The sequence below is a fragment of the Penicillium chermesinum genome, assembly GCF_028974085.1.
Source record: "Penicillium chermesinum strain IBT 19713 chromosome Unknown utg000002l:1.0-5270490.0:1.0-5274688.0, whole genome shotgun sequence".
In the NCBI taxonomy this organism is placed as follows: domain Eukaryota; kingdom Fungi; phylum Ascomycota; class Eurotiomycetes; order Eurotiales; family Aspergillaceae; genus Penicillium; species Penicillium chermesinum.
The window spans coordinates 1,824,872-1,845,385 of NW_026695312.1; the positions used below are offsets into that span (position 1 = coordinate 1,824,872).

The 20,514-nt window shown below is 52.9% G+C and overlaps 6 protein-coding genes across 6 annotated transcripts; 1 reads left to right on the top strand and 5 right to left on the bottom strand.

Annotated features, from left to right (window-relative positions):
• Positions 1-2,182: 2,182 nt before the first annotated feature.
• Positions 2,183-2,816, bottom strand: nut2 (mediator complex subunit NUT2; the record flags this gene model as incomplete). Its single annotated transcript, XM_058470794.1, has 3 exons — positions 2,183-2,540; positions 2,641-2,737; positions 2,786-2,816. 3 exons carry the CDS (start codon positions 2,814-2,816, stop codon positions 2,183-2,185), a joined length of 486 nt encoding a protein of 161 aa, XP_058333935.1.
• A 479-nt stretch (positions 2,817-3,295) lies between these two features.
• Positions 3,296-6,429, bottom strand: N7468_001498 (putative serine/threonine protein kinase; the record flags this gene model as incomplete). The annotated part of the gene is made up of 5 exons (XM_058470795.1): positions 3,296-4,699; positions 4,749-5,321; positions 5,374-5,471; positions 5,525-5,687; positions 5,728-6,429. 5 exons carry the CDS (start codon positions 6,427-6,429, stop codon positions 3,296-3,298), a joined length of 2,940 nt encoding a protein of 979 aa, XP_058333936.1.
• Positions 6,430-8,885: 2,456 nt separating this feature from the next.
• On the top strand, positions 8,886-10,920 carry N7468_001499 (uncharacterized protein; the record flags this gene model as incomplete). Its single annotated transcript, XM_058470796.1, has 2 exons — positions 8,886-10,294; positions 10,353-10,920. 2 exons carry the CDS (start codon positions 8,886-8,888, stop codon positions 10,918-10,920), a joined length of 1,977 nt encoding a protein of 658 aa, XP_058333937.1.
• A 1,259-nt stretch (positions 10,921-12,179) lies between these two features.
• N7468_001500 (DnaJ and TPR domain protein) lies at positions 12,180-14,416 on the bottom strand (the record flags this gene model as incomplete). Its single annotated transcript, XM_058470797.1, has 3 exons — positions 12,180-13,421; positions 13,480-13,670; positions 13,831-14,416. 3 exons carry the CDS (start codon positions 14,414-14,416, stop codon positions 12,180-12,182), a joined length of 2,019 nt encoding a protein of 672 aa, XP_058333938.1.
• Positions 14,417-15,670: 1,254 nt separating this feature from the next.
• On the bottom strand, positions 15,671-16,981 carry N7468_001501 (uncharacterized protein; the record flags this gene model as incomplete). The annotated part of the gene is made up of 1 exon (XM_058470798.1): positions 15,671-16,981. One exon carries the CDS (start codon positions 16,979-16,981, stop codon positions 15,671-15,673), a length of 1,311 nt encoding a protein of 436 aa, XP_058333939.1.
• Positions 16,982-19,485: 2,504 nt separating this feature from the next.
• On the bottom strand, positions 19,486-20,144 carry N7468_001502 (GPI anchored serine-rich protein; the record flags this gene model as incomplete). The annotated part of the gene is made up of 3 exons (XM_058470799.1): positions 19,486-19,603; positions 19,675-19,889; positions 19,920-20,144. 3 exons carry the CDS (start codon positions 20,142-20,144, stop codon positions 19,486-19,488), a joined length of 558 nt encoding a protein of 185 aa, XP_058333940.1.
• Positions 20,145-20,514: the final 370 nt, after the last annotated feature.

Here is a 20,514-nt window from a genome sequence, read left to right on the forward strand (position 1 = left end):
GGGAAGTGGGGAGAACTTGAAGAAAGCCGCAAGTTGATATGGGGAAGGAAAAGTCGGAGAGTTGCGGGGGGGGGGGGGCTCTGGGGCTTTGGGGTTTAAAGTGGCTTTTTTTGGTCGATCGTGGGTGACGGGAAATACTAGCACTAGTGTTCAAATGGGAAACCTCCAGGTCCACAAAAAGCAGAATTAGGCGGAAGGCTGAATCCCAGTAGCATCAAATCATGCCAGCAGTAGGGCAGGATTCGACCCCGGTGACTAGCCGTCGGCTATTGTGATTGGGAGATGTTGGGGCAGGGCAAGCCTTGGCCCTGTAATTTTGGTACTTGGTCTTTCTTTTCTTTTGCTTTTTGGGATCATAGCAGCTGGCGATGAGAGCATTCCGATTATGTTCGATCTACGGAATATCCAGGGAACTGGTGTATCTGGCGGTATAGATCCAGCCGAAGTCTCCAGTCTTCGAGTCCTCGAGGTCGCGGATCTTATAAATGCAATCTGCCATTCAATGTGGGTCAGGGACGCAAACGTAAACCCCCCGATGTGGTACCCTTCCCCTTCACCTATACTGGCGGTTGTTATAGGCTTCTCTAGATTCGAAGAACGTAACCAGTCACTCTCGGAGAGCGCCCGAGCATGAAGGGAACGTCATAACAAAGAATTCTTATGGTAAGGGAGCTCGGGTAACCAGACTCTCCCCGCAAGTCCATACAGTGGGGAAAACGTCAGGGATCCCGCCTTGCTCGCCGGAATTTTGCCTTTGTTTTCGAGCTGAGTTGCATTACGCCGTTGAAGTCTACTCCCCTGAACATCCCATTCCAGACCCAGACTACCCTCCGGTTCTACTTGAAAGGATTCCGGCTAATAGTGCTGGGGTCGAACCCAGAGCCCTGGTGAGCGAACTGCCCCACACTTCGAAAACGGGAAAATAAAGGAAAAAGCAGGGGCCATGGATGACTTCACCCCTGGCCCGTGGGCGAGGGACCCGACAGGCATTGCCTACCTAGGCATAGTTGATTAGTAGTGTGAGTACCTTGTATATGAAAGACAGGTCCAACTGGATCTATACGTAGGGTCGCGTGACTAGTTCCAGGAGCCTCAGCTTCTCAAAAGCCCTACAGTACTTTGTCAAGAGATGATCTAGCATGACCGGAAGTACGACAAGACGATGGGCCGACAGGAGGATCCCAGCGAACAGGCCGAGCCCTTTCACACGCAATTGATCCTGTGCCCCGGAGTGAAACACCCCGCTTTAGTACTAGTTTTGGCGCTTAGCTGTGCTCAATTCGGTCTATGGTCGGATTTGGCCCGCCTTCGATGATTAACTTGCATTTTCGCTTAAATCCCGAACAGGATGAGGACAACCGCAAAAGCCCAAATAAAATAAAATAAAATAAAATAAAATAAAAAAAAGAGAAACCCCCCCCCCCCGAAATGCATAAACAGAGCGGCCCCTTTCCGATCTCGCCCGGAAAGCCCTCGCCGTACACAAGAACGAGGCCTTGGAAGGCCTTTTCCAATTAAACGAAATCCCCGAAAGCAGAAACCAACGGGTCTGCCCGCGAATCCTGATTACGCAAGGCCACTTCGTATTCATGCAGTCGGAGCGCCCAGGGAGACTTTGTCTGTGACACGGCCTGGTTGCCCAGCGCGACCCCCATCTAACCTGGGTAATAGCAGATGGCCCATGATCTTGAAAGGACACGCGACTGGGTAAATTCGCAGCTGGATGTGTCACGGAGAAGGGAAAGCCCTCCACTAACTCGCATTCTATTTCCGTTTGCCCTGCATCTGCTGGCCGTGCAGTAGCCCGTAGCCTGCAGCTAACACCGCCCCATCCTTAGCCAATGACAAGTCCAAATACCTCCCGTCCTGCCTTCGTACCCCATACCCCAACTTAGCCTGGATGAATCCCCTCGCTCATGATTCGCGCCCAGATCACAATATGCAGAAGTTCGGTGGGAGTCGGTGTGCGCTACCCCGGCCTGAGCACCTGAGACTCGATCCAAGGAAGCATGTCAAAGAGAAAAAGAAAGATACTACAGCAATGCACATTGTACATATACTGCGGACGCCAGGCGGAAATGCCCTCCAGCCTACTGCATCTCACATTGTCTTTTTCTTGGCCGTCGTAGAAGTCTCACCCATAATCAAAAATCGCCGCCTCGTTGATGGGCGAGCGTCCCGCTCACTGCTTCGCTCCCTCGCCCTCTACTGCGCCCCCCGTCGCAGCAAGCACACGGTCCACTTCCCCCCGGCACTCGGGCATGGCACTGCGCATCTCGCGCGCGAGGATGTCCCGGAACTCGGCGAAGGCCTCCCGCTTCCCTTTGAGATCCTGATTACCGCGCTGCACGAGCTCGACGAACTCGCGCGTGTAGATGTCTGGGTTGCGCGCCGCATCCACGTAGTCAATTATCTCGGGGGGTAGTTGGATGGTGGATAGCGGGGGGTTGGAGGGGTCGATGTTGCCAGAGTCGGGCGCTGACTGGGCGGAGGGATCGGTGTGAGTCGATAGGGTGGATAGGGCGACGGTGAGGTTTTTTCTGCACAATGTCAGTCCGTGCTTCCTTTTTTTTTTTCTGAGGGATTTTCTGCCCCGTAAGAGCGGCATTTTTGTCTGGGAAGCTGGGCTAAGGCTCTTACATTTTGCGGACGAGCTCTTGCTGGGTTTCTGGGCCCAGGTAGCCGTGGACGGCGGACTGTATCTCGAAGAGGTGTTGGATGACGTCTTTGAGGTCGTCTGCTGGGGTTTAATCGGTGTAGCTTAAGGATCATAGAGGCGACTTACCGTCGACCGTCTGCAGCATGACAGGAGCCATTGTAGTTTGGAGGTGCTGGGAGCTGCTGAGAGTTGAATGTGGTAGGAGGGCGGTGTAGCGAAGATCAAGAGTTGATAAGTGGTGCGATAAGCCTAAAGTATGCAGCCCTGGAGACTGGGAGCTCTTCCTAGAGGATCCCCTATCTACGCGTGGTCATGATAACAGCCTTCGATTTGATCCTACTGCGTACATCCCTTCTACCTAGAAGGTGTCTGGTGGAGAAGACATTTCAGAACTCGAGATGAGCCAAGCATCGGAACATATCTTTTACGGTCTACTAGTAGTATGAGGTATGTCGACCAATTTTCAAATCAGGATGTTGTACGCAGGTCGCCTGCGCATGTCCGTTCATGGCCCATATGTCTCTGTCTATATACTAGTATGCATCGCTTTGCAACAATCACTCACCCACAGAGCATGCCAACACGCTAAAGACCACAGAAGAAAAAGAAATCATCCCCCAAGATTTCCTAGAAGAATTACACCTCCCGTGTGCGGACCTTGGGGTATTTAGGAAGCTCGATCTCCGTTTCCACCTCTAAACCTGAAAGACTGGGAAATCGCTTGCTAAAGTCAGCCTCCCAATCTTCTCCCTGCGCAGCCGATCGCGGCACTGACGGACTGCGGTCCTGGCTCACACTAGCTTCGGCTGGCTGGGAGAGATCCCCAGTGCCTACACGCAGGTTCTTAGGCTTCGGCGGCGCAGCAGGCCGAGGAACTAGTCCAGGACGTGGTGCGGATGAAGTAGTGGTCTGAGGGATTCCTGCAGGGGCACTGGCACCGTCACGGCGACTTACTGGTGTCGGGAGATTGTTACGTCCGCCATAGACAGGACCGGTGGTCTGCGATACGGCTGTGCCGGTGACAGAGGCCTGCACATCACCTGGCTTTGCCTGTAAATTTCCAGTGTCAGTGTATCGGCCGTAGCCTGTGGCAGTCCTGGACACAGCTGCTTTGTTGGTTTCTCCAATCAGCGTCTGCACTCTGCTCTGAATTGCTCGAGAGCGAAGCCCCTCGGCCCCTGCGCGCCCGCCTAATTCACCCTCGGCTACCCGACGACGATACTCGGCCGCAGCATTTGCTACACGCTTTTCTTCTTGAGAAAGCCGACGGCGCTCAAGCTCACGGCGCATTTCTGGAGAAATATCATCGCCGTCCACTTCTTCTAAAGCAGTCTCCTCGTATGCAGAGTAATTCTCACTGGGAATTTTCCCAGAGGTCAATCCTGGAATAAGCGTATCTTGAGACGGAACATCTTCGGTAGAAGAAAACTTGTCTTGCTCGAAGCGACGAAAAGCCTCTCCAAATCGGCCTCCAAGCAAGCTCTTGCCTCCAGAAATGGTGAGGCCCGTCAAGCTAGTTCTCTTACCATGCTTGGAGCCGCCACTGCTGAGAAGCTTCTCACGTTTGCGTGCACTTTCCTCTTCCTCCTTGACTCTGAGGAAGTCCATATCCGAAGATATGTTGGATCGGTCAAAGTCACGATCCACTTCAGTGCGAGTAGCCCTTAGTGGTGCACCGTCTTCGTACTGGGCGCGGATAAGGTCGAGGGAAGACCGTGAAGGATCAGAATCATGTGAAGATTCATATCGAGCGCTCAAATTGACGGAGACGGGACGCGGCTTGGAAGTGGCAGAGTGAGACCGCCCAACCGGCTCTTCAGCGTCGAGTGTGTCGCGCCGCAGAGTCTCCATAGACGGGTGTGCAGAATTGGACAGTTTGGACACTCGGTCAGATGATAACCGGGGACTAGCTTGCGGTCTCAAGCCAGAGGACGGAGAAGGTACATTGTTTTTCTCCTCTTCGGCCCAAACTTGGCTGAGACGGTCGCGGCTCTTCTGATGGTGGGAATCGATAGATGGGCCGGCTGGACGGGTTTGGTTCTTGCAAACGAGGAGTTGAAGAAGGCGAGGTCATAGTCCCCGTGGAAACCATTTTAGGTCGCGTTGGGGTAGGTTGATACAACGGGGCTGCTTTTCGAGCTTCTTGGGGAACTGATGAACGTATAGGCGATGCCTGTGATCGCCGATTGGCAGGTTGGGGCTTTCGCTCTGGAGAAGCCGGCCGGCCGAAAGCTTCATCAGCCAGGGCGTTTGTCAGTCGCTGGGAGAGGTCATCATCTTCGGATTTGGCCTCCTTAGCAGGCTCGAATTCGAATTTGTCACCCTTTTCATGGAGAATGTCAAATTGGTCGAGCGACGGGAACCGGTTTGATAGTTCCTCGTCCGTCTGCTTTCGAGAAGCTCCATCCAATATGGCAAAGGGATCAGTAGTCGAAGCCTTGCCGTCATCCTTATAGGGCGAAGAGCTAGGTTTAGCGGATCCATGCTGTGAGGAATGGGGCTTATCTGGTCGACCTCTCCGCATGGGCGCTATTTCAGGGATGATCTGTGTCTCTTGCATCGGAGGTGAAAATGTTTTCCTCAGCCCAGTCGGGGCCTCGGTGGGCGTAGGGGGCAGCTCTTGGTATTTCCGACTTTCGGAGGCAGTACGATTCGAATAGATCTTATGTCGAAGTTAGTCAAGATTTTATAATGAGTTTAACGGCTGTCCTCACATCTTTGATTGGTACTTCTTTGCCTTGCATGTGACAAGCCTCGCGCACCACCTCATATATGTTAGGGCGCTTCTGAGGGTTCTCCTTGAGCATCGATGCTAATGGAGGGTCAGCGAAGTCTCTTCTAACACCGTCCTTCCACAGGGCTTACCAATCAACAGCTTTAACCGATCTGAAAATTGAGGATATGAGGGGTATTTGAAGGTAGCGTTAAGGATAGCCATCTGGCCAACCTCTTCGAAAGGAGTTGTATAATAACATAATTTATACAAGAGAACACCTAGTGCCCAGATATCGCTCTTCTCGTCGATCGGCTGTTTCCGATAAACATCAATCATCTCGGGGCTACGGTACTGCATTGTTGTATGCCGCTGCACATCGTCCTCGATCAATCGACCCTCCGCGGCGGAGGTGGCGGCGGGGCGGGGGGGGAGCAGTGGAGCCGAAGTCACACAACTTGTATATCGGGGAGCCGCCGGTGCGCGAGATCAGGACGTTTTCTACCTTGAGATCTCGATGTAGAAGGGGCGGTTTAAGATAGTGCATGCAGGCGACACCTTCGGCAACATCCGAGAAGATCTTGATGATCTCGGGCTCCGTCAGTCGGTTTTGAAGCCGGGTATTCATGAAGTCGATGAGTCCACCACCCGCGCAATATTCCATGAGCAGGAAAACCTCGTAGCCACCGCCACGCAGCTGAGAAGCATGCGAGTCGATATATTTGACAATGTGACGGTGCCCCTTGAGCTTTTTCATGGTCTCTACCTCAGTGCGCATGTTAGCGAGTGAAGCTTTATCGGGCACCGCGACTCGCTTGAGCACGGCGGTCTCCGAGCCATTGGCAGAGGAAGACAGTCGCACGACGTAGACATGGGCAAATCCACCCTCAGATAGGTATTTCTCCACGATGACACGATGCCCGCCCACTTGGACCTTGGTCCCGGGAAGAAAGGTCCCCGCGGGAGCTGCAGCGGTCGCGACGGGGTTGTACACGGCGAATTGGCGTGACGACGCAGAATGCCCCTGGGGAGCGTGATGGGAGGATTGGTATGACATTGTAGCGGGGGTTCGCCCTTGGAGGGCAGAGGTGTGAAACGAGTGGGTAATCTATGGGAGCGGCATAGGAGAGGGAGATGGATGCCTTGGAATGGGGCCAAGAGGACAGTTGGCGGGGCGGAGAAAGACTGGCGGGCAGTTGCTGGTTGCCGCCAATAGAACCGACAGTCGAACAAGTCCTCCAGGAAGAAAAAAAAAACTAGAAACAAAGAAGAAGAAATGAAGGGATCAAGTCGTTAGCACTGGGGAACGTGGATGGATGGGATCTCGGGGATGACGGTCCAATCACTGGGCGCGGGTCACGTTGCGCTTGCCCGTTGGGGTACTTTGTACCTGCTTTCTACACGCCGCCAACCGCTTTCTATGGTAGTGAACATTACTTGATTCGAACTATAACCCAACGATGGTTCGACTCTAGATGATAAGTCTCTCGAACTCGAGCTCTCGGGGACCAGTGCCTCAGAATGCCTACGGTGTCATGAACCAGTGTCTTTCATCGCATGCCCCGATCATGGGACCACGGGGCTTGCCATATGGCTCCCTGGTGGCTGTTCATATCGTACCCAATCATGCCCCTATTCCACTACTCACACAACTCTGTCCAAAATCTGGAGCCTCTGCAAGTTCCACTTACCGTCATGGGAACAGGGTCTTGGTTCTCGGGGCTTCATTGCCCCACTACCACGACTAAGTGCCCTAGTGCCATTTCTGCTTGACCGCAAGATTGAGCAGAATCGGCTCCTCCTTTTCCATTCGATGACCTTTGTACGCTGTTTCTCTGGTTTTAACACTAGCTCAATACTCGACGGTCATGTGGGCTTCCAAAAAGTCAACCGAGCTTCTGATACTAGAGGTAGTTATTAGTTATGATATAGCTGACTCATCAACAGATTACCCTCCAGGGCTCCAGGGCTCCAGGGCTCCAGGGCTCCAGGGCATCGTATACAGGTGCCCGTGGCTAAAGGTATTAAGCTCACCGATGGCAAAGCCTACATAGGATAGAAAGAACGTACCACTGCTATGAGGACAATACTTTTGCCTTAGATCCTTCCAGGGTTGCGGGGTTCTTCGTTTCCGAATTAGAGAAACCTGAAACTATGTTGAGATTCCAAACTTGGTCACGACTCGAATTGTCGGCGCTGTCATATATAATACTTGCTTAGAGGGACCCTTCAAGATGAGAACACAGGTGCACTAACGCTGAGAGCGGCGTACAATGGCACATATCAAAATTGAATGACATGAAAGAGCTTCTATCACTCAACAACAAACATGGAATGCCTCAAGGCCAGTCTCCAAGGGTCAATCGACCGCTGAGACCTTACATGTTGGATAACCGAAGAGCATCTGCTTATGGATAGTATGATACTATGATACCCTCGAAGAACTTAAACTTGGCCCTCAATGAATGGACAGCAGATTACTTGCAATATTAGCACGCTTGAGTGACACGGAACGTCCACAATATGCATACTGATCTAATCGACATGAACTACTGTAAGTCTGAACTGGGGCTTGGCGATGGAAAGGATCCGCCTGAGGCTGAATCCCCGAGGTCGCCCCGGTGCTCTTCCCGAAAAGGAAAATCCAAAACAAAAACACTTCCCGCCATCTGGCAATTGAGCCGTGTTATTATATGGACGAAAACAACTCGAAAGACATGCGGCATCGGTTTAAACTAAAGTACTTTAGAAAAGCCATGGCCGTTGTCCATGTATGTCTTAATATATCGCCGCATTCCTCCCGGTAAGGAGCATAAAGCGTACTAGATTTAGACCAAACTGGTATCCCTGGATGCTGTGACACAGGCTCCGCTAGATAATCTCAAGATCGCGTGGTCCGTGAGGAATTCCACAGTGGAAACAAAGAGCAGATTTCCCACACCCGGGATTTTTGAGACATGAGCACGGGTTGGAGCCCAATCTGCGTTGCTGCGTGTGATGGCCACGTCTTTGCATGCGCCGATCGTTAGCGGCGCCCACTTTCTCCTAAACAAACCGGCCCCCGTACAGCCACCGGTTCTTCCTCCCTCCTCCATTTTACCTTTTTCCCACTTCTCCCCATCGGCCTCGATTTATATAATTGATCCCCCAGCCTGAGCGTTGGGGTCCTCAATCTCTTTATACACGCCTGCTCCCACCTTCCCTTTATTGCACCAAGGAGTCCTACGCACTGACGGGCCTAGGGCCTCAGTGCAGATCTTTCAGTTTTTACGACCATGACCTGGCCATCAACTCGCTTTTGCGCCGAGAATCTGTCCCTTTAGGACGGGCCAAGCCATCGCATCACAGGTAGCCAAGGGGTTTATTGGGGGTTGATCGCGGGGGGAAAGTCGCCGCGAGAAGAAGTCCGCAGTAGAGTGCCGGAAGTGTTCTTCATCGACTTCGACAACCTGACTGCTCTATTTTCATCGCCTGCATCGATCCCCGAGTCTCCTTTTCGGATTTTTACTCGCCATGGATGATGGACCGCCTCCGCCCCCGCCGCCGCACGGCGAAAACCCTCATACTACTGAAGGTGAATACCGCAAGTCGTCCGACCTGCCGCCTGGCAACTACGACATTTTTGTCGTGCCACCACACTCGGCGGGATCCGGCTTCCTGTATCTCCCATCCTTGGAGACACACCGCAACAGTTTCTTCGCCGGAGTGATCAGTACCCTGCTGGTCGTCGTGGCATGGTCTCTCGTTTCACCGGCAATCAAGACATGGTACATTGCAACTGTTTCCAGTGGGAACGGCAGTGCCAATAGTATTGGGACGATTGTCGTGGCAGTTGGGGTAGGTGTTGCAGGATGGGCGTTGGGATCATCTCAGTCGAAGTCAGACGGGGTTGGAGGTGGCAACAACGGGGGGAACGGCACTGGAGGCTTTGGAGGAGGGTTTTTTGGGGGTTCTGGGACTGGTCGGTCTAATTCGAATCGCCAATCATATGCGAACAGCAATTCGTCGGGTCATCGGCGACAGCAGCATGGAGGGAGCTTCGGTGGAGGACAACAGCGTGGCAACCAATACCAACAAGAAAACGAGCAGGAGCAGGAGAAATCCGAGCCTCCTCCAAAGCCTGATGAAAAGGACGAGCAAGAGAAGGCTGAACGGGAGCGCGAAAAAGAACGCGAACGAGAGCGAGAACGCGAGCGAGAAGAAACGAAGCGCAAGGAAGAGTTGCGCCGCAAAATGGAAGAGTTTAAGCGTAAGCGGGAGGCCGAAGCTAAGGAGAAAGAGCGCAAACGCGAGAGAGAAGCCATGGAAAAGGAATTGAGAGAACGCCGTGAGCAACTCGAGCGTGAAATGGCGGCTGCGAGAGCAGCTGCGGAGAAAGAAGCGCGTGAGAAAATGGAGAAAGAAGCGGCAGAGGCCAGAGCTGCCGCCGAGAAGTTAGCTGCTGAAGCTAAAGCCGCTAGAGACAAGATCGAAGCCGAGGCTAAGGAAAGAGCCGCGAAGGAGGCCGCAGAGAAAGAAGCAGCTGCCAAGGAGAAAGCCCAGAAGGAGGCCATGGCCAAATTCGCGGCTCTCAAAGAAGCAGCTGCCAAGCGCTACGCTGAGAAGAAGGCCCAGGAGGCCAAGGAAAAGGCTGCTAGCAAGCCTGCCCCCAATGCAGCAAGCGCGACGAGTGCACCACGCACGCCGTCGCCTAAAAAGCAACCTCCTTTCCGAACGGCCCGAACCACCGTCGAGGAAGACGACGCTTACTCCTTTCGGCCATACGACCGGCCTCGCCGCCCTTACGGGGGTGCTTCTGGATCTTCTGCGTACTCGGAGTCTTCATACGCGCCTTCGCAGTCCACAGCTCGGACCACTCCGCCTCCATCACACCGCAGCTCATACTCGACCAAAGATCCAGATAAGATCGTTATCCAAGGCGTGTATGCCTTCAACAACGCTTATATGAAGACTCCCGTCGCGCAACTAGTCTCGGGCCAGGGCATGGTCACAGATGGTCTCAGTCCTACGGATGACGACCGAAGGACTCTTCGTGGACGACGATTTGCGCGGCGTAGGCCAGCGCGAATGGGACGTTAAAGCCTGGACCCTAAAACTCACTGAAGTCTGGTGTCCGCAGCTAGGTGCGCCATCAAAGGACAAGCAACCCTCTAGCAACCCTTTTTCTTTCCGCCGGGGAGCCGGGACTCACATTCCCACGTCCGAAGAGTCCGACGCCTTCACAGCAAACCTGCTCAAAGTCTGCAAGAACACTTGCCGGCTTGCTTCTCCCAGCGCATGCTTTGCGCGGAGCGCCAATGCAGGCGGTAGCGATGGTGCCCGGGTGAACCCTCCTCAAGCTGAGTTCCGAGGGCTCCATGTCCTGCGAGCCAGTCTGCGTGACCAAGAGGGAAAAAAGTATGTCTTTGTGTTGCAGGACACGGAGGCCTGGAAAGTCGCCATTGGACTTCAGCGCCTTCGAGGCGGAGCTCTGGTTCGGGGACTAGGAGTCACTGCTCTTCCTGCTCCAGACTGCAAGAGTATACTTGGTGGACTGGGCTATATTTGAGAATGCTTGGGTCATTTTTGCTGCATTGGAATCGTGTCATGTGTCGTCGAAATCTTTTGATGAGTCGACAGTGGCATAATTTCGTTGGATCATCGCACCATGTCTTTTCCATCTTGAGCGATTTGCCTATTCATGATTCTCTTTTTTTTGGCTTTCTTGTTTGCTGCTTCCCCCTGTACTTTCTTTTCATTAGCGGCGGAGTTTGCTGCATACTCTTCTCTCTGGTATATTCATTCCCCTCCAGCTATGCCCTTACAATGTCGTTGAGATTCCCCCTACCCCTTTTTTGTGATTTTATGATTTTTGCTTCGAGTACAGTTGACGAGCATGTGGATGAGCGAGATATTGGGGACGTATATAGCTAGACCAATGTCGAGGCGAAAGCAACGTCGTTCAGTATACGAAAGGAAGGCTTTTCAGTATCTTGCGTAGAAATCGTGGGGGGAAAAGCACCCACCCATGGATCTATGAACCAAGTCGCTTGTTAGTTATAAGATCGTAGTTACTTGTAGTCATTATTAATCGTTCTTGTAATTGACCATCATGTATTGCTAGTAGGATCCTGCCCAGCATGCAGCAAGTATTCTCAAAGGACTCCTTCCAATTTTCTTATACGAAGCGCGGCGAGAAGAAACAATGTGTTCACGAGCATGCAGTACATTCCTTGAATTTTCGAAAACAATAGCACCCAACTATGATGAGAATGAAGACCAAAAGAGAAACTCCGAATGATGTCTGATATATGGCGCATCTGGCGAACAGGAAAAATGCCAAGTCGACTGAGCCCTGACGATGCACCACGCTCATTTATTCATTCCCACCCAGAAATCATATACACAAACATATAAAGTCAAGTCCAAAAAGACAAGAGAACCGGAGATGGAAAGCAGCAAAAACAGTAAATGACGAGGTCTATCGCATGGGAATCAATGTCGCCTTCGCAGGCAAGAAATGAGAAGAACAGGTCAAGGGATTTCATGGCTTTTTCTTCATCCACGGCCTATGTCTCAAGGACAAGGCTTGAATTCTAGTAAAAAGGGCAGGATTGACTTCCTCGCCCAGTCTAGGGCTATGATCCAACAGGCCCCGATTTGGGATTGAACAGACCGAAGGCAAAATGCGCCATGGACAAGCAACTTCAAATGCGTCTTTGGGACAAATTTGAATGCTGTCTCGACGAAGGTCCACACAGCGATAGTCCTGATTGATGTGGATTGGCGAATGAGATTGAATAGAGAAGAGACCAACTAAGACCCTGCTTAGAAGGAGAAACCACCTGGGAAGCCGCCACGTTGTTGGCCTCCGAACGGGTTTCCGCCGGCAGATGCGAAGCCGCCGCCGCCACCTCCGTTCATCATATTGAAGAGGATGTTGGGGTCGATGTTGATGTGGGTGCCGTTCATGCCTCCCATACCACCCATGCCGCCCATTCCTCCCATGCCTCCCATGCCTCCCATGCCACCGAAGCCACCGCCACCGAACATGTCGGCTGGGTCCATCAGATCGTCACCATTGTCGTAGGCAGCGCGTTTCCTAAAAGATATGTTAGTAGCCAAATAACCGTACAGGCTGGAAGGGGGGACGTACTGAGGATCGATAAGCGTCTCGTAGGCTTCGCCGATCTCCTTGAACTTCTCATCGCCATGCTCGCTGTCGGGATTCTTATCAGGGTGGTACTGGATGGCCATTTTCCGATAGGCCTTCTTAATCTCGTTATCACCAGCATCCTTGCTGACTCCCAGGATCTTGTAGTAATCCTTGCGCTGAGACTTCTTCAGTTCGAACTCAGCCCGGCGGATATCCTCCGCAATACCCTTCTCACCGGGGTTGTTCTCCGCAACATTCTTGTAATCACGAACGGCATCTTCCCACCGCTCAGCACCACTGTAGGCCTTAGCGCGCATCTTCTGAGCCTTGACGTACCCAGGATCCAAGCGGAGAGCCTCGGTACAGTCCTCAATAGCGGAGTCGAACTCCTTTAAGTTTATATAAGCCTGCGCTCGATTCTGCAGGATCTTAGCGTTCATATCCTTATTCGCCGGATCAACCTCGAGGGCCTGTGTATAGAGCTCGATGGCCCGACGGTAATCCTTCGCCTTGAACGCCGCATTACCCTCCTCCTTGGTCCGACTCAGCTTCTGCACAATGCGCAGCAGCTTTATAGCAGCTTTCATATCCGGATCCAGCCCGAGGCACATCTTCAGCAGCTTCAGGGCCTGCTCGGTCTCCCCGGAGGCATAGAACGCTCGGGCCCGGATCATCATCGCATCCGGGTCCTGCGAGTTCTCGCGGAGGAGAGTGATAGCCAGATCCTGGGCCTTGCCGAGACTGTTGCTATTGTTCATTTTCAGCTGGGCTTCGGCAGTCAGGAGCGTCCATTTGCGGGGTTCCTTGACGGCGAAGCCGAGACCCTTGCGCGCTTCGTCGAGGCAGAAGATTGCCATCGAGCCACCGCGGTCTTCGGCGAGCGTCTCCTCGGCTTGTGAGATGAAGCGCTGCATCTTCTCGGCGGGGGCGCGATCGGTGGCGGTTGCGGGGGGGGTTGACGCGGGAGAGTACATCGAGGGCTTCGCTGGGGCGGCCTAGGCTGGTGAGGATTTTGGCCCAGCGGTGCATGATCTTTGCATTGTCGGGGTCTAATTCGTTTGCGCGCTCGATATCCTCGAGAGCGCTCAGGAAGTTCTTTGCGGACATGTGGGCGGCGGCGCGGTTGGATAGGTAGGCCGACGAGTTGGGGTTGATCTCGATCGCTGCAATGTGGTGATAGTCTTAGCATGCTGGTCCTACAGTTTCCCTTCCCAAGGGAGGGGTCATCGTGTTTGAGTTTGGGGCACGGCGGGGGAGGGTAGAGGATTGGAAGGGTGAATAGAAGAAGACAGAGAAAAACAATGAGTCACATAAGAAGCATACCCTTGTTGTACTCCTCGATAGCACGGTTATAGTTGCCATCCTTGAAGAACTTGTTACCGGCCAGCTTGTAGGAATCTGCCTCGTCGGCATTGGAGTTGGAGCGGTGCGGAGGTGGAGTTGGACTGCGCTCCTCCTTGGTATCCTGCTGGGGCTCCTGAGGATCAATGTCCATGGAACTCCGCTGGTCATCGCGGGAGGCCGCCATAGCAGACAGACGACGGCGCAGCTCGTCGGGGGGAAGATTGAGCGGATGAGAGTCCTGGTCTTTCGAAGACCGGGTGCCGAATTTCAGAGGAGGGGCAGCGGATGCGGGGGTAGAGGAGGAGCGACTATGAGAAAAGCGGCCTTTGGCTGGGGGTTTTGTGGGAGACTTGGACGGAGTCCTGGAAGACTTGGTAGGAGATTTGGCGGGCGACTTGGTGGAGGAGAACGAGGTTCGGGGCGAGCCACCGGGGCTATCAGGGTCGTCCTTGTCCTTAGATTTTGCCTTGGGCTTCGGGGGTTTGGTGTCGGAGGGAAGTTGATCCTTTTCTCTCGCCTTGTCCTTGTCCTTGTCCTTTTTGAAGATGTGGGCGAGTTGGACCATTGGGCGGGCCCCGTTTAGGGTTGGTAATTTTTTTTTCCTTTTGGGATCGAAGGACGACGAAGGCGGTAGAAGCACCGGAAATCCGGGAGTCGAAGGTATGGAAAGCAAACGCAGGAATCAAGGACTCTCTCGCTGAGGAAAAGAGCTCAATCACCAGAACTAGTCAGGGCTATGCACTGATCTTCAATTCGTCATCAGGTCATCAGGGGCTGAAGCATGTCAATGTCAACCGTGGTGAAGCTTGGAATAGTGACGGAAGGGTCTCTGGGGGGGGGCCCTGGCGAAGAAAAAGTACCAAAGGCTTATATCTATCTTGTTCGCTGGCTTTCTACACATCCTGGCATGTTTGCTGCGGCTTGCTACTGGTGGACTTGTCAATATTAACGAGGCTGGAGAGCTGCTGGTCTGTGTTAGCGCGCGAGAGAACTGGAGACGGCAGTCACTAGATCCTCCCGAGGGAATGACGGGCCAAAAAAAATTGGACGACCAGCTCCCCCTCCCCTCTTCAAATACTGGAGTTTGATGCAGATTCCAAGCCTGATCCATTGCTAACCCCGATTGGAATCTCGTACTTTTTTATTTCTCCTTCCACCCACAATGGAAGGGTCACGGACAAGAAACTGGTACGAGCGGTGGAGAGTGTGAGTGGATCCGATATGCATTTGGCTGCCACTGGCAACGGGCTCAGCACTCGGACCAGGGTCTTCTTGCAGATTTTGCATCCCTGGTCCAAATGAGGGGGAAGTCTAGTTGCAATTGATCAGAGGAGAAATTTCCATTAGAGGTGATCCAGCACCCCTAAGAATTGTGGAGGAGGCTAAACTATGGTCATTACAAACTCGAAGCAAAAAGAAGAAAGGGGAAAAAAAAAAGTAACTCGAAACGAACAAAGATCCTCCTCCAATGACGCTCGTCCCCAGCCTCGGGTCACAATGCAGCCCCATGCAGCGAACTGAGGGGGTATCTCGCTGCCTCATCTTCAAGGCCAGACAGGGTGTTGGGCTCGATGGCCGCCTGATTGGATCCCAGGTGTAATCCTATCACACATCGGGGTCGGTGGAAGGCCATGCAGGACATACATATTATGGTCCTTTTGTTATAATTTAGAAATAGTGATGGGGCTGGATGATCTCAGAACCGCGAATGTCCCCAGCCGACACCGATTCCAATTAGGCTTTCGTTGGTCGTTGGTCTCGTAATTTTCGTGGTATTTTTTCTTATTTTTCTTTATCTTCGCTGTATCTACAAGCCTTGTCATCCTCCCGACAAGTTGCGCGCGCGGCGCCAGCTCGATGGTAACACTTTCTCCATCCGGATGGTAAAGTGGTGGCCATCGTCATGTTTGGCCGAAGACTTGCGGTCTTCGTAGTCTGACCGGCCGTTGTAATATCGGCCGGGCCGTAGTCGCGGCTGTGGCGCAGGTGGATCTGTAGGAGCCTTCAGCATCGGAGCAGGTTGGCGCTCAGCTGGATTCCGTTGCTGGGCTAAATTGCCTTGTAGGGGCGGATTGAATGGTTGAATTGGATCGCATTGCTGAGCCAAGGTCCTCCGCTGTGGTGGATTGCGCGATGGCCACCGCTGAGGAACCTCCCACAGCCCTTCGTCTTCAAGGAACACCACGGGGTCAAGAGAACGAGATCTTCTAATCGAGGTAGGGTTGGAGTATGGGGGCGGTCGAGTAAGTCCATCTCGTAAATATTCTTCGATGAGCAGCTCGTCTGGGCTTAATGGTTTCTCCTCGTCATCTTGGGCTCGCTGCAAGGCGCTCGAGGATGCCACCTGGAGAGTGCAATCGTAGCTAGGAAGGCTGCTACGGAGACTGCTGCGTGCGAGAGACGATGTCGCATACACATCTGACATCCTCCTCCGAACTCGAAGCGAGGAGTCTGCGGATCTCGGTCTCGGTGGGAGTGGTTTCGAAAGAATGTACCAATGGGCGTCAGACTGTGGACTCGGCGATATTCTGTGAACTGAAGGTGACGAGGGCCCTGGATCGATAATGACCGAGGGCTCGAGGAGGGACGGGCCGTCTAGTGACGAAAAATCGATTATCTCTCTTGGAGCGACGCTCCTCCTTCGACGAACCACCGGTGGCGGTGCAAGTTGTGAGGCATCTGAATAATCGATCCGGAAGTCGGATGAATGCGCAAACGAGCTTTGATCGATGATTGCAGAATCAATCCTGGGAGGTGCGAGCAAGAACGTTTGGTAATTATATTCGTCTAGTTCCAGAGGCTCATCCTGCTCTGACGACGCATATGGCTCTGACTGTTCGATCCGTAGCGGTTCATGTTGCTCTGATGCTCGATTTTCTTCCGACAATCTGTTTCTCCCTGAAGGTCGCTGCTCCGACGCTCGATGTTCTGATGATTCGCGTGGCTCCGAAGTATACTCGCTCAAAACCCGACCAAGAGGTTCAGTGGAAGCTCGATGAACGGTCGGGGGTCCCTCCAATGAAGACACATCCTGCATGTCAAAAGCAGTCGAAGCATTACCCCCCGGGTCAACGAATCCAGCAGGTGGTCCTTCTATGGTCGATAGATCGGTATTGGGCCGTCGGCGCATTTTGGCGGCGCCATGCTGACCGCATTTATGAATCAAAGCGGCGCATAACAACATCATGATCCGAAAGGCAAGAGCCCTGTCTGACAATGATGAGAATTAGAGAAGCGGTCCTCTTGGCTAACGTATACAGGACCTGGCGAGAATGTTACTGATCAGGGTAGGGTGCTGTCCGTACGTTGACCCCGGCACCAGATCCTTGAGCAGCGGACTTGGAAGCTGAACCGATGTCTCACATTTATGGAGCCCCTGTATTGTAGGGGACAGCACTTTAAAGGAAAGGGGCAGCAAGTGCTAAAGTTATCGGGAATAGTTTGAACCGTGGAGACTTCCCGCCTGGGAGGCCTGGAGAGCGGGACCCAAACGCGGGCACTTGGGGGGCTTAAAAACTTTCTTCCTTGCTATCAGCGACTCGAGGAATAAGCTAATTAATCGCGCCCAAGGCTTGAGCGGAGATCCTGGTGATTCACCGCTAGTTATTGGAAGGAACCGTACCAAGAAAAAGTTGTTAGGGTTGCCCCGAGACGAGTGATGTGCGACGCCTCGCAGATTTGGGGTCCAAGGCCGGGCTTCCCAAGCCCGATCCCCCAGAAGCAAACAACGAACTTCCCTGTTGTAAACAATCATCTCCATCAAAATCTCTCTAGGGAGTAACTTCTCAAGACTCTACTTCACGTACAAATCCCCTAGCCCTATTTCTAAATTCAAAATATACTGCGAAGGTAATCAATCATGGGGAATCCTGCCGCCCCAACCTGGAGTTGCGGGAGGAGGCGTTCATTGTGGCTTGTTCTCCAAATCAGATACGACAGCACGAAAAATGGCTTTCATGAGATACCCTTTCCAGAAGGATTGTCGTGTTCTCGTGGCCCCAAAAGAGATAGTGTTGCCCAATGGGGAGACGACCGAGTTGGATGCAGCGGGAGCTTGAGCCCTTTAGGATCGCGCTATGTGGAGTATTTATTTTTGGCTGGCCAGTAATCTGTCTCGGTCGTATAGAAACCTACCCTCAATCCGACAACACTCGTCAATGGTGACATGCCCGAACTCTTCGTTGTCGTCACTATTCGTGCCCTTTCGTGCATACCGAGAGCCTTTGAACTCAATTATCTAGCTGCGCATTAATTTCCACCTGTGGCCCTGGGGCTATGGGGTGGAAGGTGGAGCAATCCATGCCTCATCATCTACGGTCATCCTCCAGGGACCAAGCTGCTTTGACCGGACGCAAAAGGTATTTTACATACCTGAGGAGGAATTTGCCTACAGTTGATCCTCTCGCAGTATTTGGAACAGATATCCCCTACTCAGAATGAAGATCATTGTAGCACTAATCATGATGCAGGATTCAGCACTGCGTAAGGAACATGAGCTTTCTCAGCCGCGGCCTCAAGGCCTAACTAGTAGATTCCTTCTATTGGAGCGTATATTATTGTCGTGGAGCCCATACTCATAGTGTGCTGGCGATGTCGTTAAAAACATGTGATCACGATTGCTGCTAGTTAGAAAGATGAGTACGAATTCGTTCGTATCATTTGAGAGATATACTCGTAATAAAAGCCGACTAGTATGCATGAGATACAAGAAGTTGGAGAGGTTTCCAGCTTATTCTGCCGGTTGTCCCCCGAGTTTCCCACTCGTACCTTGTTGAAGCTTATCGTTGACAGCATGGGGTCTTTTGGACCTATTACATGGGTAGACTGAAATATATTGACGGGCAAAGAGACTAGGATTGCTTCTGTTCGATCTGATCTCTGACCGCGCAATGCAGAACACCCACCTCATCGATGTCGAAGCCCGAAACGAGCCACCCCGGTCAGGCGAGCTCTTGTCCCGTACGCTAGAGATAGTAGGAAGCTGTTGACCGGGAAGATCCAGGGGTTGAGGTCTCCCGCCCGGTTTCAACACTGCCGCTTCGAATCATATGAATGGTTCTACTTGCGACAATTTGCTCAGGAGACAGCGTAATAAATCTAATGCTCATCGGCGGATACTCACGCATGAATAGAGCTATGGACATGCTTTGAATTGGGGGTACTACGGCTGGTTATAGTAGTGGAAAAGGGGCCTGAGAACCAGGTCTCAGGGATTTTCATCACCAGCACAATAGGCTTGGGATTCGCATTCATCCATTCAGATTAAAAGAAAATAGATGGCAAAGTGGTATGGATACATTCAGAAAGGTTACGGGGTTCGCTGGAAGCGGGGATGTGAAAGCAGTCATGGTTTACATTAAGGTTCGTGCTCAAGCCACCAAGCGCTTCACACAACTCCGAAGCTATCCAGGGAAGCCCAAGAAGAAATATGTATATCAAGAAAAGCAAGGGAATAAGCATATCCAATCAGAAGCAAATAACAGAATTCGGTCAGGTTGAATCACCAAAAACCCATTTAAATCACAAAGTACTCTCCACTCCACCCATACTGCATACCATTTTGGGAGACCTCTCCTAATCCCAATGTCCGAAGACCCGAAACTATACGCAGCATTCCATCACGGATGGAGGTGCTTAGGCCAGGAAGTAAGCAGCGGCGGCAGCAAGGCCGGCGAAGCTCAGGGAGCCCGAAACGGCACCGGCGCCGTTGAAAGCGGGGACCGAGGGGGAGGGGGCGGCAGAAGCAGAGCCGCTGCAGATCAATTAGCTGGGGTATTCTTCCGGAGATCAGGAATGTGACGAGAGCTTATCTTACCTGGGGACGGGAACAACGGAGGAAGGCTTGGGGGGAGGTTCCAGGGGGGGGATCCACCGGTGACGGGGGAGGTGCCAGAGGGCAGAGGGATGGTCGAGTACACCACGGTGGGGATGCAAGTGGTGTGGGCAATGACGGTCACGCTCTGGGAGGCAGGGGCGGGGGGAGCAGCGGGGGCGGAGCTGCTGGTGACAGCAGGGGAGCGGGAGCCCAGGTAGAGCTGCTAGCGGGGGGAGCTAGAGACAGGGGCAACCGAAGAGGGAGCAGGAGACCAGCTGGCGCCACCGGCGGGGGTGGTGGTAGCGACAACAGCAGGAGTGGTCGAGGCAGCACCAGAGCTGGCAGGGCAGTTGGTGACGGTAGGACCACACGAGGTGATGGTGACCTCCTCAGTCTCGTAGACGGTGGTGTCCTGAGCAGCAGGGACGGCGGCAGCCAGGCCGGCGAAGAGGGCAACGGTAGCAGCGGTGAAACGCATGTTGATTGATTTGGGTTGGTTTGTACGGAAAAAGGGCCGTTAAAAAAAGGTGATTAGAGAGAAGCTGAAGAGCTAAAGAGTGTAGTAGTTGGTTAAAGAATGGATGACCGAAGTCTAGAGAGTGACTGGAGCGTAGGCAACGAAGTGTGTACTTGGGAAAGAAAAGAGGGAAGAAGTTGCACGGGGGAGCCGGGGGCTCTTTGTATGAATGGGGAGATTAGTCCCAAGAGATCAGCACCCGCTGAGGTTGTCCACTTTCGCCCCTAAAAAAAAGGGGAAGCGCAGCGTCCGATGGGGTTCGAGGGTCATCATCGGGAGTACCAGGTACATCTGGGGCAGCCAATGTCTGTAACACTGGAGGTTCCCGGTA